The following is a 25,772-nucleotide window of genomic DNA, read 5'->3' on the forward strand; positions in this document are numbered from 1 at the left end:
CGCAGCATACTAAACTAGCCTTAGTCAACTCTCTCCTAGTACCTATTATAGACTACGCGGACGTATGCTACCTGGACCTGACCGAAGCACAGCTCAATAAGCTAGAACGCTTACTGAACACCTGCATTCGTTTCGTTTTTGGGCTGCGTAAATATGATCACGTGTCTCAGTACCGCTCACAGCTTAAATGGCTCCCAATTCGTGATCGTAGGAACTTACGTATTCTATGTTTACTTTTCTCTATTCTCCGCGAGCCAAATACCCCTCCCTATCTTAAGTCTATGTTCACATTTCTCTCAGATACCCACTCCAAGCATTTACGATCCTCTCACAATTTACTCTTAGCTCTGCCCTCCTTCCATTCTGGCTTTATGTCCGATTCCTTCGCGGTCACGGCTGTACGATTATGGAACAATCTTCCTCACAATATTAGAAGTGCACCTTCTCGCAACGTGTTTAAATGTTTGACTCGTGCTTACTACCTTAGCAAGTTAGATAAATAGACCGCTTCTCCTGAACTGCTTAAGTATATTTTATAGGTATATATTATTATGTATGTATTAGATATTCTTATGTATATATATTATGTATAATATATTGTATGTATCGGTATATTTGTATATAGGTTAATTAGGTATAATATTAAGTGACTTAGGTTTACTATTCTTTTCCTTTTTTTTAAATTCTTTTTTTGTACACCTTATTACCTATTTTTTCCTGTACCTCCTGCGGGTTGACTGGCAGAAAATGCTTTTAGCGTTAAGTCCACCCTTTGTACTTTTATTTGTAATATCTGTACAATAAAGAGTTAAATAATAATAATAAATAATAATTAAATGTATTAATAAACTAAATGCATCTCAATCAGCAGGTCCGGACGGCATTCATCCGTTACTTGTAAAACGGTGCGGCCTTAGCCCTCCCATTGTGCATTATATTTAATAAATCTTTACAAGATGGTCATTTTCCTACAGAGTGGAAAAGAGCTAGAATTACCCCGATACATAAAAAAGGTGACATCACCTTAGTGAAAAACTACAGACCTATTTCTATCCTGTCCTGTTTTGCTAAACTATTTGAAGCTATCGTTTGTCCAATTCTTACAAAAAATTTAGATCATGCGTTAAGTAAATCACAACATGGATTTAGGAAGGGTCGCTCAGTCGAAACAAATCTGGTTAGTTATATTAGTGAATTGTCCCATACAGTCGACGCAGGTCTGCAAGTCGACGCAATTTATATCGACTTTACCAGTGCATTTGACAAAGTTTGTCACACCCTTCTCCTCAAAAAACTTGAAATAATCGGCATAAATGTTTCATTAATAAAGTGGCTAACTTCATACTTAGAAAAAAGGGAACAAGTTGTCTCAATCAATGGTTTTCAATCTAAATTCTTCTATGCTGAGTCCGGTGTGCCTCAAGGTTCTCATTTAGGTCCAATTCTTTTCCTTGCTTTTATAAATGATCTGACCCATCACATCCAATATAGTAAATACTCAATGTTTGCCGATGATTTAAAAATTTACCGTACCATAACTTCTACCGACGACAACTGTCTTCTTCAAGACGATCTTAATAATATTTTGAAATGGTGTGATATTAATTGCATGTTGATCAACGCTCAAAAATGTTTTCATATTAAGTTTACTCGTAAAAAAGTTCCACATTCCTTTGATTACCTTCTCGACAGTAATGCAGTGACGGAGGTCAGTGAGATTCGTGACCTGGGAATAATAATTGACTCGAAATTACAATTTTCCTCTCATATAGATTCTATTATTAAAAAAGCAGCGCAAATGTTAGGATTTATAAAACGCCAAAGTAAAGGCTTTAGAGCTGACACTAAGATTATCCTGTACAATTCCCTAGTTCGTAGTCATCTCGAATTTGCTTCCTCTGCCTGGAGTCCTTCTTATGCAGCCAACTCACATCGTATCGAATCTATACAGAGAGCCTTTACCCGTCATCTTGCTTTTATTTCCTCTAATGTGTCTCATAAATCTCCGTATGATCACCGCTTAACTTTTTTTAACATGAAATCATTACGCAATAGACGAGAGACCCATGACCTTTTATTTCTTTATAAAATTATTAATAATCTTATAGACTGTCCTGATCTACTTGAGAGTATTTCCTTCCCGATTCCTTTCAAATATCCGAGGTACCCAATTAAAAAACTAATGTGTGGACCTAAACCCCGTACAAATTTAGGCTCACATTCACCAGTAAATAGGCTATGTGATCTCCATAACATTTATAGCAACAAATTGGATAATGTTAACCTTGACATTTTTCACGATTCGTATAATTGTTTTAAGAAAAAAATCCAATGTATGAAATAATATTCTTATTACTTACCTGCCTAATTGTTTGTTTTAGTTTGAAAGTATAAATATTTGTGTTCATACTGTGATCTCTGTACTTAGTACTTAGAAAAACCTTTTATATATTTTAGTTAAGTTAAAAATTGTTAATTTTATATAAATTTTTATTTTAAGTTGTCTTAGATAATTTACGAATGTTGTGTACACCTTTAATTGGCTTCTATAACGAAATTTTAACTTTAATATCTGTTTTAAAAATGTTAGTTGTATAAGCTGCTGGTGTTCCAGTTTAAATAAATAAATAAATAGACACATCATACCAGCCGCCCCATCCTACATAATAACAAAACAATAACACCCTGAGAAACCCTGAGAGACTAATGCTAGATCTTCACTCATATCGAATGCCGTATCGACTCATAAATCACAAGGCGGAATTGAGTGCATTCGTGCTAGCCGACATGACTGTATCGTAAGCGCATCGACTTATTGAAATAGGCCATGCTATAAATACGGGTAAAGATGAGCATTGTCATGTCATGAATTAAAAAATATGTTTTTTAACGTTAGTTCCGCAAACATTCATAATTTATAGCTGTTTTGAGAAAATATTTCATGAAAAAAGCATCGACTTATAAGTTTAACACTTTTTTAAATAGGAAGATACTTACTGATTATAATTTTACAGGTACATAATAAGTGAATTTCAACAAAGAAATCTATGTGCGAACAAATGCAACCAATAGGTTGGTTTTGAACAAACATAAAATAAAAACACCGTATAATCTTAAACTGCTCGGGTAGTACGGCTGTAGCATTTTTGCCTTTAACATTATGCATCTATGCCCTTCTATGGTTAGTCTAACGAATAAATCTTGAGAAGGATTCAATTTGATACACAGTACATAGCTACCACCTAAAGATCGTGCGATGGCTATTGATTGCACTTGAATAAGCTCATCGTTTATTAAAACAGATCGGATGTGTTTATACCGGATGCAACTGATCTTTAAGGTACAATTGAGAGCTTTGGACTTAGTTAAAGTTAGTTCTTAGGTATGGTCTATATAGGACCTAAAGAAAAACACATTTGTAAGTACGGAAAACTTTTTCTGAGAATGTAAACTTCTCGCAATAATAGCTAGTTAAAAAAGCTATTCCGTAAGCATGTAAATATACCTAGTTATTTATAAATGACTAATATTAATATTAAAGATAAGCAAATGCCTCAAGCTTCATTTAGAGCACCATATATGGAGTTAAGTATATAAAATAGGACATAAATATTAAAAGATGTGCAATGTGCATCTATCTAGGTAATATATAATAAATAATCCATTCTCTAACAAAGCAACATATAAACCGTAACCCATATAAAGTGAATCAGTAGGTACCTATATAACATCGTAGCAAGGGTTTTAATTTAAATAGGTAATTGATGCAATTGATCTTTCCTTGTCCATTGTTAAACAAATTTTCAGGTGTTAATAAACACAGCAGGTGATAAAAAGCGGCACTAATTTATAATAACTACAGGCGATACTAAGATAACATCCACGATTCATTAGCACGGGCAATCTGCGCATAATTACAGTGATTACACTGTCAGGCACTGAAAAACGAAATTATATGAAACTCGTGTTTGATTCAAAGGTCATGGTGATTCGTCTTTGACTTGTATAAAATTGAATTATTATAGGACTGAAGACACCTATCGCTAAAAACCTTTTAGGTACTTACGACATACGTCTATACAGTATACAGTGCCACAGTGCCACAAACTTATCTGTTCCGGTGACAGTTCAAGTAAATGTCTAATATTTCTTCATTGTATAAGATTTTAAGTTTGCCCGTGGTGGTAATTTGCCCTTGTGGTTATAATAAACCCATCTAATCTATATAAATATACAATTAATTAGTAAGAAATGAGATATGGATCCATTTAGTTCGCTCTCACCGGAACAGATAAGTTTGTGGCACTATACGACAGTGGGCATTGAGGCCCTATGATGAAAAAGATATAACGGCTTAGGTGGGTACTAACTATAGTATAGTTATACTCACCTTCAATTTTCTTCGAGATGACGTGCGCCGGCGCATTCTGCGGCACATTGAGATACCTCCTCGGGTCTTTCCCTGCTCTGACATAGAGGAAGGTGGACCGCAACCACTGCACGCACTGCGCCACGTCGCCCACCGTGCCCAGCGCCGCCTCGCTGTTCAGGTTCTCAGTGAGACGCTTGTGCAGGTAGCTTTGGAGAGGCTCGCAGCCACCTACTAGAGCTTGGTAGCGGGCCTGCGGAATAAGGTTTTGATAATAGGAGTGCGTATTCTAATGGACACGGGTCTGTCAATGTAAACATGATGTAAACTGTCACTGAGAAAAAAAAACTATACGTTATAGTATTTATGCCGCTTGCTTTGTACACAATAATATAAATTTTACACATTATTTAATTTTAACAATGGCTCCTAAGAGTCCTAAAGCTCCTAAGAGTCCTAAGGCTCCTAAGAGTCCTAAGGCTCCAAAGAGTCCTAAGAGTCCTAAGCGTAAATTAACGAAGGAACAAAGAAAGGAAAAGAAAGAAGCTAAGAAACAAGAAAAACTGAAAGCCCAAATTGAAGCGAAGAAGCAGTTGAAGAGAAATGAGCTCCAGAGGGAAATTGATGCTCAGGCTCAAAAACGACAAGAATTGGAAGAGAAATGGCTCGACATGATGCTGAATATTAAACTACCAATTATAAGAAAGGACATTGAAGCCACGTATCACTCCTTTGAAAGAGTCTACGATAAGAAACACTATTACATAACACATGTTCTAAAATTGATAAACGTTGCTGATGATCAGTTTCAGCGCACGGTGGCAAGCTATTGCGATACTGTAGATGCTATGATCAATAAGTTTCTATCAGACTTGGAAGAAATGTCAAAGGAAAACGGTCGAAAAACTGCCGAACTTCTAAAATATACTGAAGATGACTTTGCGGATATATCGACGAAACATGATGGTGCAGAAACACATTTGCATCTTCTCATATATCACTCGCACACTGTAGCAGATAACTTAGCTTGGACCACTCGAGGAGAATTTCTGGTTAAAGAAGATGACGACCGAATGGGATTCACCAATATCCGCGAAAGTCTTTGCTCATTCCTGGAAAATACATATAATCTTATGTGGGAGGATTACAAGGCTGTGCTCAGGGAATATGTGGCTAACACTTCAGAAAACCAAAAGAAAGGGCGTAGACTCAGGCAAAAAGAAAATATGATGGCGGATATAATAGCAAAGCAAGCTAAAAGAATAGCTGATGATGACAACATACTTCGGAGACTGCGTAATGAATTGCAAGCTTATGAATCGGGAACCAAGCAGGCAGCCTACCGCGACCGGCGCAACCGATACCGCACTGCTTGGAATAAAATGAAACAAAATTTAATTACATCAAGTGAACTAGACTTCCAGCAAATGGAAGCACTTGTACACGAGGCCAATTCAGCTAGCGATTTCTTAAATAAATCTCTTCAAAAGGCAGATAAAATCCTTCGCATGGCTGCTCTATGCCGGCGATTAGAAACGTTACGTGAAAAAGTATTGCCGTTTGGGAGTGACCAGCCTCAAACTGACACTGATGTAGAGAATATTAATGGCCGATCTGAATACGTAGACCCGTTGGTGCTTAATGCTATATCAAACACGTCAGGCTTGGCAAGACTCTGGCACCGCGTTTCAAGGGCCGAACTTACTAGAAGAGCTTTACATCGAGAAAAGCTTTTACTGCAACAAGAAAACGATGATATTCTGTTGCAAATAGAGACTTACAGAGCAGCTAAAAATACAGTTGGGTGTCCGCTGACATGCATTAGCGTGAACCCCAACAAAGGTGATATGTCGAAACCAGTAGCTGATGATGGGGATATGGCAGTTTCTAAATATAATATAAAATTTATGTGAATACAATTAAATTGAGTTGTTGACTTGGAACAAGAGTTTCGTGTGAGGTGGTCACGACTCCTCATCTTCCTACAGCTAATGAGGGTGAGGGCTGCGTCTCGATTGATGACGAGAGAAGCGCGCTGGAGCAGGTATCGCATGTCGCAACTACATACAGCCCGCGATGCCGCGAGGCGCAAACGATGACACTTTGACCTTACCTTGCAGGCTTGGGTTGTATACGGTCGTAGGACACAAGCGAACGCATGTTATTTTATTTTTTTTCAAATTAATTTTCTTGTCGTCGAAAAGAAGGGTACTAAGAAGTAGTAGAGAAATAGCCCTTAAAAATATGAAGTGTTTTCGTCTAACAAAAAATCAAGTGACAAACATTCTGATGCGAGCAAATATTTAGGATTCTTGTTAGTTAGAAACGTTTTATGTAAGTACACACAGTATCACTATTGTCAGTAATTAATTAGTGGTATTAAGTGTCCAATATAGCACCCGCAAACTCTATTAACTTGTGCCTATACATTTATATAAGTATACGAATAGCTAATAACGCAAGTTCACATAGGTACTTACTGAACCTAGTATTGAATACCAGCGACAATTTAAATGCCTGTTTAAGTATCTATTTTAAATTTAATTGGCGTCACCTTGCATTTTTTGTGTAAATTAAGCCTAACTGCGACACATTATCACCACAATAGGCAGGGTCAAAGATTTAGACCGATAAAAAAACAAGTACATAACTAAGTAAAAAAAATATTTTACTGAAAATATAATTTATAAATAAATAATTATGTGGGGACACCTCACACATGGCCATCCGACCCCAAAATAGCAGAAGCTGTGATATGGGTGTCGGACAGCTGATATATGTACGGTGGCCTGCGCCTAAAAGTATACAAGCGGAGTTTTTAAAATAGCGATCTCAAGCTCACATGCTGCTCAAGCACATCCACATAAACACCACTGCTACACACATCACACACAACACGTCTCCGGATTTATAACAGATGTAGCTGATCCCTTCATCATCAGGGATCGCTATTTTAAAAACTCCGCCTGTATACTTTTAGGCGCAGGCCACCGTACACAAATTCACATATACCTAGATACAAAATTAAATAGATAAACGACAACCAGACAAAAGGCAAACACAAATATTCATCACACAGATATTTGCCATCAAGCCCCAAGCTTCGGAAGCAGCTGTTGTAGATACTTAATGCCAAAATAAAGCCAGTTTAATGGTGATCAGTGATCACTGACCTGGCCTACATAAATTAGTGAACCTTAGTTCAAGATTAGGTGCAATGAAATGCCTAGATAAGGTAACTAGATACAAAGCTAACCTAAATAAACATACCTACCGATCCCATGTCAACATTGTTGGTACCTTAACATTTAAGAGCTGCCTACACTTCTTACGCCTAAATTGAATACACATCAAACCTACCGCTGCATCTATTTATAGCGACCATCTAACTATACATTAAAGATAACATTACCTGGGAACAATGTTTATAATTGAATGTAGGTAATTTGACATTTACACTGTTCAGGGATCCACCACGATTGTCGCAAATTTTATGAATAAATTAACCTGCATACCTTTAAATTGACTTGCTATAATAGGAATAGCAGAAGACACAAATAAGGCCAACAATAAAATTACATTTGACGATCACCGATTGCCTTTGAAGATAAAACAATAATTTACTCACAAGCATTCCGTGAATGAGGCAAGAAATTATATTTACAAAGCAAATCTTACCTAGTTGATCATATTTTTTACGACATTTATGGATGAGGATGAGTAAGGCAAACATGCTTTATAGCATAGTTTGTCCTGAATAGTTGTTTAAATTAAATGGATGCATTATATGTTATTATTATTCAATGATAAAGTTAGGTTACATGTCTATCAGTCTGTACTTTGAAGGGCTTGTCGAAATGCCGTCCATGCATAAAGGGCCATCACTTACTTCCTCAATATGAGTAGAATACAAAAGATATAAAGAGCTTTCACCCTCCTCTGATATGGTAGAGATACCTTCATACATCTCCCATCTGAATAAGTAGGACCTAACTAAAGGTTAGACATACGGGTTAGGTCAGAATACTGTCGTGAAATGTTTTAGATAGATTCCTCGTATTGAGTTCGAAATACTTTAAATAGGTCGATTTCGTAGCAAACTATGGGAATCTCAAAAATTACAATGCTTTTTATCGTTATTAATAATTAATTTTCTACCGCAAATGTAATAAGCAGCAAAATTTAATAAGTAAAACAAGATTATTACCTAATTACATGTATCTATCAAAATAGAAATGCACTTGTTTAGGCATCCGATCTAGTTACTCGACAGGAAAAGTCGAGGTACCTCACCTAACCATCTCTTCTCTGAATGATGCCGCATCTGATAAGATACCTACTGTGGTGTAGTGATAATTCGAGATGGTTTCTTCACTTGTAATTATGTATTACTTACTTAAAGTACCTATTATAATTATAATTTCTATATACGTTTTAACTACTCCTATTTCTATTGGAAATTATCACAATTAGGTATGTAGATCAGCCCTTATAATTGCAATGGAAAAGCTCGCACGAATTGCAATAATGCACATTATTGTATGCGAAACTAGATTAATTTGAGCGCTCTATATTTGTAAGTGTAATAGGGCTGCTGGCTGCATCAGCTTTGTGCTCGTGCATGGTCATTAGTGTCATCATAGAGTTGACGCTCTTATTTAGGTATAAATAAGTACTTGAGTCGCGGCAAAAGTAACACTATGAACAAAGTCAGAAGCAGGTAGGTACCCTTACCGATACCGTAGCGTTCGTAATCGTAACTAAGAACTCATGCGTTGATTCTTTATGTTCATTAAGCATTTATGCATGCACAGTTAAGTATATAGCAGCTACTTTTATTATTAGCCATGTTGATCGACGCGACGTATATAAAACAAAAAAAGAAGATAATTTTAATTTTAATTAATGGTTCGTCATTCATCACGACATCAACAATTTGACAACGACGCAAGTTAGCTATTATTGGATTGTAAAAAATAGAGTTCACGGCTAAACCATTTTCAAAATATTATAATTGCTTGATAACCGACAAGGCAAACAAACCTAATCACATTTAATCTGTGATGAAATAATTACCTTAACTTTGTGCGCAAAATTCCGTTACGAAAATTTTAAAGTTCAAAGATTCTCAGAATTAGCTTCATTGACGGCTCGTGTCATCGATCACGGTTTTCTATACGTTGTTACGCGGCAATGTATTGTTGGAATCGTTCGTGCGTGAACTTGGAAACGCGGTTTGAAAACGGGTTGATATTTGATGGCTATTGAGGTATGGTATGATTATCTGGATGGTCGTGTGTGGAGGCATCCATCATGATAGGGCGACATTGCGGCATCTTCGGCGGCGGCGGCGCCGTGGGGTGGCTATAAGACGCAGGCGAGGCCGGGGCGCGCAACCAGTTGTCTCGAGCAAGAGCTAAGGGACGCATATACCTACCTATCGTAATTATACACGTATTGTTGTGTAGTGTTGTGCAGTTTGTGTTATCATGGTGAGTTGTAAACTTGCGGTAACAGATGTGGAATATGATGGTGCTTTCAGAATTTATGTGAATGAGTTTAAAGCTGCTTTTTGTTTCATAAAATACTTACGAGCTTTTGATCACATTATTATTACTCTTAATAGATACAATTTATCTTGGCTACACAGTACATATTGTTAGATAAAATTTAGGTAGGTATTTACAGTGTAAATCGCTATAAATAGTATGTCGATTAATTAAGACTTTAATAACGTAACTGAGTAAGCTACTGATGTCTTTATGAAGTGACTGGAATCCCATTCTACATGCATGCATGGCGGTCTGTAAATAGTTTAGCTACAAATTAGTGTACATCTACTCATACACATGTGTACAACATAAAGACTTGGGGCCTTACCACAAAAACTTAGACAGTATTTAACAGGTGTTGTCAAACGCCTACAAAATCTGTCAAATTTCGTTTTAAACACTGGTTAAACAATGTTTAAAGTTTTTGAGGTAGTACAGCGGGTCTCGTATAATTATTGAAACCCCTATTATTGACAAGGGCTTACCGTTACAAAAGAAAAGGCACAAAAATTAAGAATGAAAAAAAATAAAACATAAAGCCCGTAAATATTTCCCAGTGGGAGCCTTCTCCAAGATTGGAGGGATTTTGCCATAAATATGTCTACGCGGGATAGAGATAACAGAACACAAGCATTTAACACCCAAGAAGAATACATTCTGCCTGGCTGGGGATCGAACCCGGTACAGCATTTTGAGTCACCACCACAGTTGAGATAGTTATAATTAATTGTTATCGTAAATTTCGTTGATTAGGTATGTCTACATATGTATCTGTCTCGGAAATGTATGACCCCCCCCCCCCCCCTAATTAGTTCTTTTAAAGATGTGTCAATCTAGAGTGCTTAATAGCATTGTTTAAATTGACATACATATTTCAGTTCATCAAAAGTTAACGCTCAGTTGTAAACTTTTTGATTTAAGGCTTTCATATCTATATACGTACAAGCACCGGACAATGCAATGATCGCTTATAATAATAAATATTTTTTAAACAATTTAAGTCCATATATGTATTAAATTATAAGTATTTATAATTTAATACATATAGCTTAAAGCTTTTCATCTCCCACAACGTCTAGATTTATCGCTACAGTACAGTCACTATTGGTGTTTAGTTTATGTGCCTGTGTGAATATACACATAGACAAAGGTATCTAGGCATTATTCGAAGACAATGTTTCATGAAATGTCACATGATTTATATCCTACTCCTACAGTCCCACTCTGAGAATTTGGTTTCTACACGGTTCAGTACAGACTATTTAGCTAGCGTCGTCGGTATGCGTAAAATGGCCTAAGAAGTTGATTAGAATAATTAGTTCGGAGGCTTTGGGAATCTGTTTATGCAGGAATTAATTAATGATTGTGTTTTATTGTGTAATTAATAATTATACTTCTGTCAATCGTTGCTGCTTGCTTAAAATGTTAGAAAAAGGGTTTGCCGTTTTTAATCCATCAACCAATTATATCTTATATATTCCCATGTTAAGTCAGTTGAAGTTATGAATTTTCATAAAAATAATCACTACAGTTAGATAAGTGACATTCACGGTGCTAATAGTTTACAAGCACGCTATTTAATGAACAAAATGTTACTTCACTAAATATGAATCAAACTGATCCTTAAAAGTTTTGAGCAATTTCAAATATATTTTTTAAAAGCTTACACTCTTATTAAACTTTAATACAAATACAATAAATTTAATTCGATTGCTCCTGAGTCCATAGTATTTTACTTAATTTAATCATGCTTATAATGTATGTATTAACTTCTTAGTAAGTACGCCAAGCATACACTACACTTCTGTACAGGCAAATTTTCGGTGAAAAAAAGCTCCCACGCTTACTTGTTGCACTACGCTTATCAAAGAAAACAAAAAGCGATAATTATGTACACACTATACTCGTATACTTTGTAGCTATGTAATAATAGTGTGGATTGTGTGGTTTTGTAAGACAAGACAAAGAAATTCCGTCCCCTGAACGGTCACGCCACGCCATCGATATCGCGATTTTACAGAATTATTTAGCATCTAGGTATGTAAAATTATAAGGTACCTTTCAACATTTGTTTGTAGATATGTCTTTACTTTTACATAGAGCAGTATTTCTTACAATAAACACATTTTAAACATATCAGTTCTGCGATTTGTTAAAAATATTAATAATTAGTAATTTTGGTAGTGAAACAGTTGTCGCGTACTTTTATTAGCTTATCAATTCCATTATGTAACAAAGCGCGGCTTTATAAAAAGCTTTTTTATGAGGAAGTATGACCACGTGATCATAAAAAAAACTTGGGAATTGTGCTAATAAGTAAACAATCCCATCAAATTTATTTTAAAAGTGCGTTTTAAAGTTTTATAAGCAATTATTAAGTGCTTCCTTATTTTAATGTATTAGTGTCATCGGTTTCTAGAGGATAAAATCCAAATAATAGTGATATCTAAGCTGAGTTTTATCTCACATACCTATCTACTGTCTATACCTATACACTTACCTGCTTCATATTAACACAACACTAACAAATATATGCAACGATTCACACAATTAAAACTTTGCTACATATACCATTGTTTGCATGTTATTGCATTAATTAGTAGCCGGATCCTATTACGTTATTGATTGGTTTTCATTCAACAAGATAGACGCGACTCCAGTTGACATTCCTTAATGTTATTAAACAGGAATGTGTTTGCAACATCTTTAGTATAGTATATATGTCGCAGGCATCTGGTTTAATCTCCTGTTTGATTGAACCGCTAGCCCGTTCATTGGATGACGCTACTCAGTTGAATGACTAAAGAACAACTCGTCAAGTGGTTGACTGTAACGTCCAACGTCTTGACTGAACGTTATTCAGCGAAGTCGTTAAATGGGATATAGTATAGCAACTTTGTAATGTCTGGTTAGGATGAACATGACCAGACAAGAGTCAACAAAAAGACTATTTTACAAAGCTCTCATCTCACAAATTAACTAAACAATAACAATAAACGTACCTTGATATTGTTGTTCATAATTATCCATTTTCAGCACATTTTTTCTTTGAAACTATCCGCCGACGGTGTAATAGGTAAGTCCATGTTTTCACACAATTTTAACATAAATAACGCACTTAAAAGCTTATTTATTTGCAAAAAAATAACAATACAAGTGCTTTTTGTGTCAGCTGTTCGCTGTTAGACGCCATATTTGTTTTAAACCACGTTTTGTGACGCTTGCACAATCAACGTTCGGCCTAGTCATACAACTGAATAGCGCCATCCAATGAACGGGCTAGTGGTTCAATCAAAAAGGAGATTCAACCAGATGCCTGCGACATATACATATAGTAGCAAGCCACCCGTAGGAAAACAGAATTAATGCTAATTTGTATATAAGTGTTGTTGTTGTTTTCATAGGTCTGTACAGTTAGAAAAAGTACCCACAGTGTTAAAACTTTTATTTTTAAAACTACAGTAATAAATCAAGCTTGCGTGTATGTATTGAGTAAAAGTTCGTCTAATTTTAATATTTCACGTGTAACTCTTAGAACATCTGTTTTAACCAGGGAAAGAATCCAAAATAATAGACATTTTTACTATTTCATAATAAGTAAGTATTATGAAATAGTAAAAAAACTTCTTATGGCCATTGAGTACTAGAAGATGCACACGTTAACGTGGAAAAACTATTAGATTAAGTACTGTAACGTTTTTTTTAAACATAGGATAACATTTTGTATCGGCCTGCTTTCATTATCTATATTGAGTATCATTTATACCATATTTAAGTTATGGGTTGTATGAACGTTCTGCTATTTATACCTTTCTGTCAATGCACTGACATGATGCGGAGGCCTATCGATCGGGCGATAACTCCGACGATCGATCGAGATATCGAAGTAAAGAGGTCGCAGGCGCAGGATTGAGTTGCGCAAACCTACTTGTCAAAATATTTTATTGGAAGAGTAATACGACGATTTACTGGAGACTATTCGGCAGTAAACCTCTACCATGAGGCCAATATTTAGGTACATTTGCAATTTGTAGGTACTCAATACTCAATCATTTATCAAGAACTTTAGACCATATTCAAATATACAAATTATATTAAAATTAACACATACATAATGATACCAAAAATATACAATAGGTACGTCGCCTGTTTGTTTGTGCAAAAACAATACAGTAAAGCTTTTACTAGCGTGATAGGTTTCAAGCCGTATCTCCAGTATAAATAAATACCAATTAAAATATAATCATAGGCCCAAGCACCTATCATAATATAGTATAATGACTGCTGACCTATGAGTCAAGGCAAAGCTAACCAAATGTTTAGATAAATTGGAAAACATTTCCACACAAATATTGTTATTGGACCTCTCTGTGTAATGTCAGAAGTATCATAACTATTGATGAGCTTTGACATGGTGTCTTATTATTTGAGCCTGTGAAAAGGTCAACCAGTTTCATGATATTCATGATGTTATAAATTTCAAAATTTAATATTTATAACCACTTCGAAAAGCTAGTACAATTGAAGTACTAAATAATATATTTATTTATAACTTTTATTTTATCCGAAAACTTTCAAACTAAGGCTACGCGTTGATGTCTTTTGTATGACCGTAGTCGAATATTGCCTGTGATGGTACGGAACGGCAACATAATAATTACATACTTACTAATATATGTATGCAGTTACATATAATATGAATATTCACTGGGCAACGTATAAGATGCGTATAATATGTTTGCCCATTTCTTTCTTTAGTGCGACGTTAGTTTCATTATAATAATGTATGCAACGGATTTTAACTTACTTTGAGCATAAAATTCTCAATCTACTATATGTCATTTGAGCTATGTATTTGTGAATGAATCAAAATATGAAACATTCTTTTTTTCAATAAATTATTGTTTTTCTACCAACAGATGTCGATATCAAGGAGCCTGCTAGTTTGTGCGTTTGCGATAGCTGTGATAAGCTTACGGCAAAGCTCAGCGGCACCGCAGGGGGCGCCACAAGAAGACAACGGCCCTCCTATGCCTGTAAGTATCCATATAGCAGCTTATATACTACTAGCTTAGTTTTAGTAAATTCTCATTACAAAGTATAGATAGATAGTAGTTGATGTGTACAACCGGTAAGTATCGCATATAAACTTCTTGTATTTTATGGATTTAATGTTTTTTCACATTTCAATGTTTTTATAGCATCACAGTACTCCAGACGGGCTTACCGTTAGAAATAATTTATTCTAGGTAATCTTTGTGCTGTGATAAAATGTCTTAAGGCAAATTACAAAGTTAAATGTAATTATAAACGTACACTAATCACATCGTTAAACACAACTGTAGCCAGTCTATAACGACTACAATAAACTAAATTTAGATATGATTTATGAGCCTAAATTCTAATAATATAAAAGTGCAGTGTAACAAACGTTCATGAACTCAAACTAAAGGCAACGAAGCGTACAGTAAGATGTCTACCTATTAAGCCAGTGTGAACCTAGCTCATAAACCAGTACCAAATACTTATAAAAAGACGAAAATAATTTAAAAACTTTGATTATTCCTAGTATAAGCCATGACCTAGACGTGACAAAAATCCGCGCAAAAACAATGCTCATTTGAACTCAATCATAATAATCATCTATTAAAATCCCATAAAAGTAATCGGTAAATACTCGAAGGGGTAATTACTCAGTATAATGGCAATAAAACCCAAAGGTTGTTTACCTTAACATATAAGTTGACCCACAAGGATGCGCCGTAGATGCAATAATTTAAACAAAACGTGCCTACCTCTGACCTATGTGACGCTGTTGCAGAAGACATATTTGTTAGGGTTGCCACCTGTCAATAGTTTTTTTTTATTACTAGATTTTAGAATTCAAAACTTTGTAAATGATCGTCAGTTGTTTTTGTATATATATTTTGTATGGTATAGTGTTAATCATCATTAATAATCGAACTATCCCGGCCATAGATCTATCATAACCCTCAGGATTGAAGTAAAGTTTTCTGAATATTTGTAAATGTCGTTTACAAATATTCAGAAACGAGAAATATTGAGTCACCATGTTATTGCAGTTGCACCTAATGAAAAATAACTATTGTGGCTAGATTTTCAATATTCGCTATGTTGTTATAAATATTCTAACTCACTCACCTGGACAACCCTATGAGACATTTGATGGTGAAGAGACTAGTGTATGCCGTTGTTACTTTATAGCGTGCTTCTGCCTATCTGCAGTGCGAATAAAATAAACTTCATTTTATCTCAATAATTCTAACAAATAGAAACTCACATAGTAATATCATTGTTCTTTGAATAACGAAGTAAATGGGTTGATATTTGAAGAATTTATTGTTTGCACTTTGCATCCAGCCTTTGCCTATGATGACAATTTTAATATAAGACTTCATAATAATTTAACCGAAGATGTGTAAGTAAATACTGTATTTAATACATTACATACATCATGTGCAGTTACTAACACCTATGCATAATTAACCTGATGGCCTGACTGTGAACGTGTCTCGTGCATCTGCTAAATGTCAAAACTCACTTGTGCTTCAGTCGAGTGGTTCTTTATTAGCACAGTTCGACATAGTTTAATGGTTTCAACCGGTTGTAATTGTAAATATAATATACATAGGTATAATGTGTAAATACTAAGTAGGTATATTAGTTTTATTTACAAATAATTACTCGTTAGCTTTATTTAGTAATAAACACTACATATTCCCCGTAAACTATCGAGTTAATTCACTATTAAAATACTGTACTTATAAGATATTCAAAGAAAAACTTTTCATAAACAGCAGATGTGACAAAAGAAATTTTTTTGTTAAAATCTGACAAGAAGCTAATTACCAAACCTTCTTGAAGACGGCCAGTTAGCCAGTACATAAAAAAATAACTATTTTTTTACAATAAAGTAAATAACATCACTAATTACGACTAAACAGTGGATTTTAATAGGTCGATCCTACCATAAACACGTGAAGTGTGGATGTATTAGACCCATACATCACTGCGGCGCACGCATTGTTGCTGTATCGCCTCATCTACATCCACTTAACTTAACAATGTGAACATTCTGCTCAACTGCAGTAATTGGCGGCTATTGCGTCCAACCTTTATTGTGCTTTGCCTGTTTATCGGGTTTTTATCTCGGCTTTAATTGTTAGCGGAGTAAAAACTGAATTGAATTGCAATAGGATTAAGACTGATTAGGTGTGGATCAGTGATAGGTGTTTTTATTGTGTTGTCGCATGGGAGGATGAATTACTTAGCGTCAATTTTATACAGAGAGATGATTATATTTACACGTTCAGGTGAATTATTATAAGCAATATGTTGCAAACATTCTTTTTTCCTAAAGAATTCGTTTTTTGTTTCATAGATTATTTTTAACTCAAAAATCGGACTTGCGTGACAAAGAATGATTAAAAGATCATCGTCCAATTCATTTGGTCTACCACCTCTTCTTATACCCCGGCTAAAATTACTATTTTACCCACAGTACGAATACAAATACGACGTAGAAGACCAAGAGAAGGCGCTTTTCTTCGGCGCAAACGAGGCAGGGGACGCGCAAGGCAAAGTCATCGGAGGCTACAAAGTTCTACTGCCTGACGGCCGCCTCATGACCGTAGAATACACGGTTGAGGGGGAGAGTGGATTCGTGCCCAAGATCACTTTTGAGGATAACGCGAACCCCTTCGGCAAAGGCAAGTAAGACTCCTGAGGGGTTAAGATGACGTAGGAATTTTTTCTATGGATCGTGGAATTCGTAGATGCTCTTTTGTTTTCTGTGATTGGAGGTGATGATAGGTGTTTGATTTGATTGATTGGTGTTTTTTTGTTGTTAAGACCATGACAAGGAGCTACTTATACGAAAAAGAATATCTACGAATTCTAATATAAATTTGTCATAACATAAAATTGATTTCAAAAGGGTGTTTTGAATGCCAGATCTGCAAATATTTTTAATTTTTTTATACGAATTCAATTAGTTTAATTAAACGAAGTTACCAGTGTTCTGTGATTGTATAAAAAGCATTGCCATTAGATAATATTATTATGGTTAAGTCTGCGATGTTACCGTTTTCTGTGTGTATATTCTGTAAACGGGAATATTTTAAACATTATGATGTATAGATTTAGAGTTATTATTCCATATTACTTAGATTTATGCAATATATGACTTTTGTACCTATATAAAAATACATTTGTCTTTCATTTATCATTTATGTGTTACCAACTTTTTTCACAATTACTAACTTACGAATTATTGTTTTGCTTAGTCATGTGCACCTACATATGACCAGGATATCTTTTGCATAAATATAATTTAATATTGACTAATATACCTAATAGGGATCCTACCTTAAGTAGGTAATTTGTAAGGATTTGACCCTTTACCCTGGCCTCGAGTAATAAACAATCTCAAATCGTAGATCACGAATACCAGACTCTATTGTTTACCTAATAAGAACTAATAAAAAGGTTAATCTGTCTTTTAACCATGACTTCAAATCCCGACCCGCTGAACATTGTGGCAAATGTCACAGATACCATTATAATATTCGTGTGAAAATCTTTACTTTGTTTAAGTTAAAGGAGAAAATTCTCTTGGTGATATACATCTACAATGAATAACATATGATATTTAGAGGGCATACATAAAATAATGCAAGGAAATAAATTAAATAAAGACAATAGTGTAGAAATGATCATACGCACAGCATGTGCACTGTAGCTACGAAGGTAGAAATGAAATGAAAACAGAGTGTAGATGACAAATACCTACTAAAGTTGGACTACCTTTTACCACCGTGTTGAAAGGATTAGCTAGTCTGAGTAGTTGTGAATTTCACTACACAGAGTGCACCAAACGTGTATTCGGTGCAGCAAATACATACATCACTCGTTCTTTTAACGCTCCCCTAATAATTTGTATATTCTGAAACATATATTATTAAAAAACACCTTACCTTATCCTGCATTCTGGTCATGATGACCGCGGTGGCTTCAGTGTCAAACTGTGGTCTTCCGGCGCGACCCACCATCTGTAGTACTGTACTTATGCTGTATTCCTGAACAAAACATTTACACAATAACTGTATAAGTATTACAATTCAACACTTTCAAAAGAAAAAAAGTTACGAATTGGCAAACAGGCTTTTCGATCAGATTATTATCTATAGGCAGTCAACAGTGGGGTTTGGGAAAGAAGTCGCCCATGACGAATGTTACCCTCAACATAATATCGTGTGTTGAGATTAAGATATTGTCAAAAAAAATTGGGGCCGGAAGGCCGGAAGGGTATCTCTAACTCATATTGACGTTCGTCGAGATGACTTCGCGATACAGCTGCAGGCAGTGATCATTCCACTTGTATCAGAAGAGCAATACCAATTTAGAATATTAAAACTGTACCTTAAGTACCAGGAAGCAAGAAATGAAAAGTAATGTAGAGTAGACGAGTATAATGTATAATGATGTCGATTCAACTTTATTTTTTCCCAACCATTATTTGATAGCTAGGGAGCATTTCCTTCTTATGTTCACATATTTCTAAAGGCTAGACCACTTATGAATGCAACCAGATACTTAGTTGCTTAGTTTTTTTACCTGATAAGATCCATTGATGTATTGCTGTGTATTCTTAATAATCACCAAGTGTGCGGGGAGGTTCACACCCATCGCTGAAAAACAACGATTAGCTCGACTTCGTGAAAGTATAATAAGTAAACACACATTTTATAAATTGTTAGAATTAGTTAGTAATTATTCTACTTTTAATAATACCAAACAAAAAACAATAACGGGAAACATAGTGATATTTTGAGTATAATATTGTACTACGAAATGACTTCGTCATACAGAAGACATCAACGCATGCTGGAAAAGAAAGTTCTGACTTCTGTCATTCTTGTAGGTATAATATTTATACTGAAATGAAACAAGGTGATGAACATGTTTATTTTAATTGCCTACTTATCAAAAACACTGTATGATTATTATTGATTACTGAACAGTGATTAGATCACAGATAAGTACCTATATGACTATCTTATATCGGCCTACGTTTTTGAGATAAATGGTTAGAAAATAGTAGTAGTTCAGTGATCACAGTTAAGTAGGTATATTGACAAACTTATATCAGCCCACTTTTTGCCAAATGGTTACAAAATAAGAAGTAATTGTTACCTAGTGTAGTAGTAGTGATGAGTATGGGCAGGTCTCTCTGTCTGAATCCTTGTTCGATGCTCACTCGCTCTTCGTACAGCAAGCCGGCGTGATGCAAGCCCACTCCATTCATTACCAGTGACTGGAATATGAATTAAATAAGTAGGTAGGTACCCCTAGGTAAAAGATTTCGTTGGCTTACTCATAATAATTTAAACTAGAGTTGTAGTTATTAGGCTAGGTAGGGTTTGATTCCTGACAAAGGCATACATTTTTTTGCATACTGGCAGGTCTTCTCGAGCTGAGAATTCTCGGTTATTTCATATGGTAGATATATGATTAAGTATAGAACTTATTTCGGCCCCTCCCCAATTTTACCAGTATGGGATACAGGGGGTGAGTGTGAGTAAAGTTACCATTATTATTATTTCTTCTAAAACCTGTCAATGTACGTAATAATTACTAACTATAAAAAAGCGTAATAGACCCGACCCACCTGCAACTTCTTATTCTTAATGTTGGAAGCTAATTGCATTAATTTAGCTTTCTGCTCCGGATTGAAGGTAATTGTCAATTCCCTGGATAAGGTTTCTGCAGTCATAACGACGCTTTTTCTAGTGTTGCAGAATATCTTTAGAATTGCAAAAGGTTTAATTAGATATTGCATTAATGCTACGTTCAAGAAGTCAAAGGTTGTATGGAGATTTAGCATAATCATAGTTATTATTGAACAGCATAGTGAAGAAATTAACTCAAAGCTCTTTCAGCTGAACCGATCTTGAAGAAACAGAGCCAAAAGCACTTTTGATTAAGTTACTAACATTAAGATAACAAAGATATAATATTAAGTGGAATACTTAGCAGCCTCCATTCAAGCAAGGATAATAATCAGCCTGGCTTACCAAAAAAAAATATTATAATGTGTGAAACACTAAAACAAACAATAAGCATTTCAAAATACATTACCAAAGTCGGTTTCCCATCATAATACTTCTGTATAATGGGCCAGAGCTTGTAGCTGAGTATGATGTCAAATTTAAATATGCTGGTGCCTTCTGACCAGGGATACCCTTCCACTATCCGCTTCAGCTTTACCGGCCGGCATTCGTCGCCATACCTTGAAGTTGTTATAAAAGGTAAGTAAGTGTGGAATATGCTCTTTATCTATATGTCACCCAGTTATATTTTGTGATGAATGGATTGATTAATTAGATAGACAATCGCAACTCGCAACGTAAGATACTTTACAGCCTACTACAGGTAGTAGTGATTGGATGAGTAAGGCCGAGAACAGAGTGTAATAGCGCTCCTTGTAAGAACGAGCTGAGCATATCCAGCAGTGGATGTTAACATGATTACTGGCTACTCCGGTATAACGGATTCAGTTTAAATTACCTCTTAAATATAAAAGCTTGCTAAACTTAACACTGAATATGGCCATACTAATCCACTTACTTATGGTAAACAGCAGCATTATCTTCCGTTCCGAGCCACGTGGCGACGTCATCAGGGTTGCTGACCGTGGCTGATACCGCCACGAACCTGATGCGAGGAGGCGAGTCCGCGGTGGATGAGGTAGAGGCATGTTGTTGTTGTTGGAGTCTCTCTATGCGGTAGGCTGATTGAGATGATGCCTGGGGTAGACAGTTGAATGGATATTAAAATTTGTGTATGGGTTATGGTGTACCATGTAACAGATAAAGTATTGGGTCGCATTTGTGAGGCCGTGGGTTCGTGGTTCTTGCCATGTACCAACCACCAACGAATTATTAAAAAATCAGAAATTTGGCACGATTTCTACCACTATTTTTAATAGTTAATTGTGTGTTAATTGAACTCTTTTAACCGACTTCAAAAAAAGGAGGAGGTTCTCAATTCGTCGGGATATTTTTTTTTTATATATGTTCACCGATTACTCCGCCGATTATTAACCGATTTTGAAAATTCTTTTTTTGTTGTATTGGGTTGAGCGCCCAGGTGGTCCCATTTTTTTTCAGAATTTTATCTCACCCTAAGTCTGGGTAAAGGGGTAAATTTTTTTTTAATTATTATTTTTGAAGGAAAATTTCGTGAGGAATCCTGCACAAATAGATTGTTAAATCACTTGAATGCAAATACAGTGTAAACTCCATGTAACGTCACTCGATTTAACGACAAACTCTCTAAGTGCCAATTTCTCCATTGTCGGTTATCTAACGGACAGGGATTGATTTATAAATTAAACGTCATCTCAATATAAAATTCATGACAGATGTGTCAAAAGTTAACCGCTACTCCCTGGTTATGCTCTAACCGAGAATGGAGAAATTGCCACTAAAGCGTCGAAATAAATTGGTCTTGGTTGGTTTAGCTTGTCTTCCATACAATGATACACCCTACGACGCGACAATAATTAAGAAAATTTCTCAATTATTGTCGTTATTAAATAAAGTTGCTGATTTTAGTTAAAACAGCGCAGCTGTGTACGTTTTTTTTGTCGCTTTATTATCTTAGCCTGCAATAAATAAATAAATAATAACCGAATTTCCTAAGAAATTCGTTCTTTTGTATAGAAATTGGGATTGCTTACACGTGTAGACAAAAAAGTTTTACTGATACGCGTAATAGAAACGGGAGAAAATATAAGATAAGTGATGTTACCAAACATTGATGTTGTCGTTCTACCATGTCCACAATATGGAAAAATAAAGAAAAAACCTCTCTATTTAACGGCAACTCTCTATAACGCCATAAAATGCACAGTCCCTTCAGTGTCGTTATATAGAGTTTACACTGTATAGGGGTTACTCTGACTACCTCTTCGGGGATTACAGTCGTGAGCATATGAACACGTATAAATATAAATACCAACCTCAATAGTCTTCATCCGACTCACAACGGCCTCTAGCGTGGGTCCCCTGGTCTCATCATTGAGGATGTGCACTTCATCAATGAGGAACAGCTTGATCACTCCCACCAGCGCGCGGTAGTCCGTCCAACGACGCGTTAACACGTCCCATTTCTCGGGAGTTGTTATTATTATCCTGGTAGGGAATGGTTGAATGATTAGGCTATTGGGTACGGTTTTTAGTTCAGTGAGTTAAACCTTATTTGGTTATAGGATATATGTACTAAGCAGTGGGCCACTTCAGCAAAGGAAGCTGCATATCTTGAAATTTTCATTAGGCACATCACCTACCTTTAGGGTATCCTGGACCTTAGCCACAGGTAGACGGAAGTGGTTGTAAGCAGACATAAATTTAATTTGGTCAACAAGTTTTCTCCGAAAAAAGCTATATACCTATACATTTCGGAAATATATCATCTCTCCTGGGTATAGGTAATCTCTAACCTGTAAGGTTGCAGCTTAGAAAAATCCACATCAGTATCTCCCGTCACTTCAATGCAGAGTAGGCCCAGCCTCGTAAATTTAGGATACCACTCCGACAGTCGCTCCGAACACACCGCTTTTACGGGAGCCACTGGAAGAACGAAAATATCATAATGTGGGATGTCCATGATTTATAAATCTATCTATCTAATATAAAAATATCTGACCTCTTAGATCACAAACCGTAGTTCTGTAAGTACTACACCCAAGTCTGCGTTGTTCTACGGTAAATACTTACTACTTATTTCTTCTTTTGTGACTTAGGAAAGGAAGAAAAGTTTGGCACTAACCTTTTTAGTAAGTTTGTAACTGCCTAGCAACTAAATACCTATTATTTACGAAATAAGAACTGTAAACAGAATGTTGCTGATTAGTTATTAAATTCTAGTGATCTTTTCGTCTACGTGGTTATAGTTACCTAGACAGTTTAGTCATAAAATGTCAAGTCTTACTGTAAATAATTTTGAAGTCGTCGGTATAGTTCATATCGTCTAGTTTCATGAGTAGCTGTACGATGGCCATCTCGAACACGACGGTCTTTCCGGAACCGGTGGGAGCACACACCACCATTGATTTATCTGAAAATATCATTTATATTGTTATTAAACCATTTTAAGTATGGATATGGATGAATGTATGTAAGTAAATCTTTCACGGGAAAACTGCATTAATATATAGGCTACTTTAGGTACCTATATCCCTGACGTAGCGAGGCTCAGAGGAAAAGCTCATGGGTTAATTAACTATGTACAGCATAAAAATAATTATTACTGAACTCACCGGAGTATAGTGCATCCTCAATAATCTTCGACTGCACGAGGTTGAAGAAAGGATACGTGAATACACTGCGGTACTTTTCATCTGAAAAATAACATAAAGTAGTATCTTCTAGCTTGGGTACAAGTTTTGAATTAATGAACTTGCGGCCCCCCACCTATTTAAGTGAGATGCTTAGGTATGTCCAGCAGATAATATATGATAAATAGTACCTATAAAGGTGAATCTTTTATTACGTAGTTGGTTGGTGGATGATAGATTTTTCATGGGGTAGGGTAGGTATTTAACGAAAAATTTAAGAAGATAGTTAATGGTAAGCGTGTTTTACACAGAAAATGAAAATAGCTACATGTGAATTTTGCAAATTAATATTCTATTTTTCATGTAACCGAGGTACTGAAAAACTTGCAGAATTATTATGCTTGCCACATCTGTACAGTCCTACTTTATATGCAAATTTTTCAGAAGTAAGTATGTAAGTAGGCACTTATTGCTAATCTAGATGAACCTATTTACCAATTTCTTCGATGGAGCGAAACTGTCCGTATTGCCCCGTGTGTTTCGCCGGGCGAGTGGCAGCATGGTTGCTGTTAGTGCCTACGTTTTGCTGTGTAACTTGTATGCTATTTGAAGGAGATAACGAAATAGGCTGAGATTCGCATGATTCGTCTATCAGAATATCTGTGAAACTTGATCTGGAACAAATACGAATGATTATTTATTAACTTTATATGCTTACTTACCTCCGCTGCTTCTCTCCGCAACAGTCTACAGTCTAGTATTTATTGTCTGTTGCGTGTTTAAATGATTACCATGACTGCACCGCGGGAAACCCAATAGAAGATAGACCCGTGATTGGCATCCGATCCGGAGTCATCTCAAAGTACATTGTTAAGTGGCATAGAACAAGCAGGTATCGTATCCTATGTACTACTTACATCAAGAATGGCCAAAGCTTTAAAGGTATAGGTATTATTACCACTTTAATGTTAAAAATGTGGTAAAATGTAAACAAAAATATTTCTTTACTCACAAATTATCGTTCATGACTTGTTTGAATATTTCATTGAAAAGTTTAAGTCAAGTTTACTGTAGTGTATGTATTTGCAAAGAGAATTCAAGTTATTTTAATTAAAATGTATCAACTTTCAACTTTGTATCTTCCCGCTTCCCGCCAATAACCAATAGCCGCCATTTTTATTCGGATTTCTAGTCTGTGTTAGTCTGTTATTATTATGAGTCATAAAGGAGATAGAACCGTAGCTCATAATAATAACATCACTGTCCCACATAACAGTACAAGAAATATTAGAGCGATATTTCAACTCATAACACAAATAAATAATAACAGCCATTGGCCATATACAGAGAAAGCAAACTTAAAATAAACATTATTAACGTTGCTGATTTTATCGATATGTTTTGCCGTATAATACCGGTAAATTACATCATTTTTATCATCATGTTGGCAGCACTGCTCGATTCCTATTGGTGAATCATTTTGACAGGA

The 25,772-nt window shown here is 35.5% G+C and overlaps 3 protein-coding genes across 3 annotated transcripts; 2 read left to right on the forward strand and 1 right to left on the reverse strand.

The window, feature by feature from the left end:
• Nucleotides 1-4,750: 4,750 nt before the first annotated feature.
• LOC105385619 (dynein regulatory complex subunit 2) lies at nt 4,751-6,312 on the forward strand. The gene has a single exon (XM_038114744.2). It carries the CDS (start codon nt 4,792-4,794, stop codon nt 6,280-6,282), a length of 1,491 nt encoding a protein of 496 aa, XP_037970672.2. The 5' UTR covers nt 4,751-4,791; the 3' UTR covers nt 6,283-6,312.
• Nucleotides 6,313-9,705: 3,393 nt separating this feature from the next.
• Nucleotides 9,706-18,149, forward strand: LOC105385620. The gene is made up of 3 exons (XM_011556031.3): nt 9,706-9,861; nt 14,841-14,957; nt 17,444-18,149. Exons 1-3 carry the CDS (start codon nt 9,859-9,861, stop codon nt 17,657-17,659), a joined length of 336 nt encoding a protein of 111 aa, XP_011554333.2. The 5' UTR covers nt 9,706-9,858; the 3' UTR covers nt 17,660-18,149.
• Nucleotides 18,150-18,869: 720 nt separating this feature from the next.
• Nucleotides 18,870-25,385, reverse strand: LOC105385633 (probable ATP-dependent DNA helicase HFM1). The gene is made up of 10 exons (XM_048622568.1): nt 25,296-25,385; nt 24,779-24,957; nt 24,266-24,346; nt 23,938-24,063; nt 23,447-23,576; nt 22,967-23,138; nt 20,612-20,746; nt 20,137-20,257; nt 19,558-19,631; nt 18,870-19,019 (listed from the first exon to the last, which is right to left on the reverse strand). Exons 1-10 carry the CDS (start codon nt 25,307-25,309, stop codon nt 18,870-18,872), a joined length of 1,182 nt encoding a protein of 393 aa, XP_048478525.1. The 5' UTR covers nt 25,310-25,385.
• Nucleotides 25,386-25,772: the final 387 nt, after the last annotated feature.

Source organism: Plutella xylostella, chromosome 8, assembly GCF_932276165.1.
Source record: "Plutella xylostella chromosome 8, ilPluXylo3.1, whole genome shotgun sequence".
Lineage (NCBI taxonomy): Eukaryota > Metazoa > Arthropoda > Insecta > Lepidoptera > Plutellidae > Plutella > Plutella xylostella.

Coding starts and splice junctions, on each gene's coding strand:
- LOC105385619 (XM_038114744.2), top strand. CDS start 4,792: ATGGCTCCTAAGAGTCCTAAAGCTCCTAAGAGTCCTAAGGCTCCTAAG.
- LOC105385633 (XM_048622568.1), bottom strand. Junction 20,747..22,966: donor GTCGGATGAAGACTATTGAG/GTTGGTATTTAT, acceptor GCAATTCTAAAG/ATATTCTGCAACACTAGAAA. Junction 19,020..19,557: donor ACATCAATGGATCTTATCAG/GTAAAAAAACTA, acceptor TGTTTTGTTCAG/GAATACAGCATAAGTACAGT.
- LOC105385620 (XM_011556031.3), top strand. Junction 14,958..17,443: donor ACAACGGCCCTCCTATGCCT/GTAAGTATCCAT, acceptor TTTTACCCACAG/TACGAATACAAATACGACGT.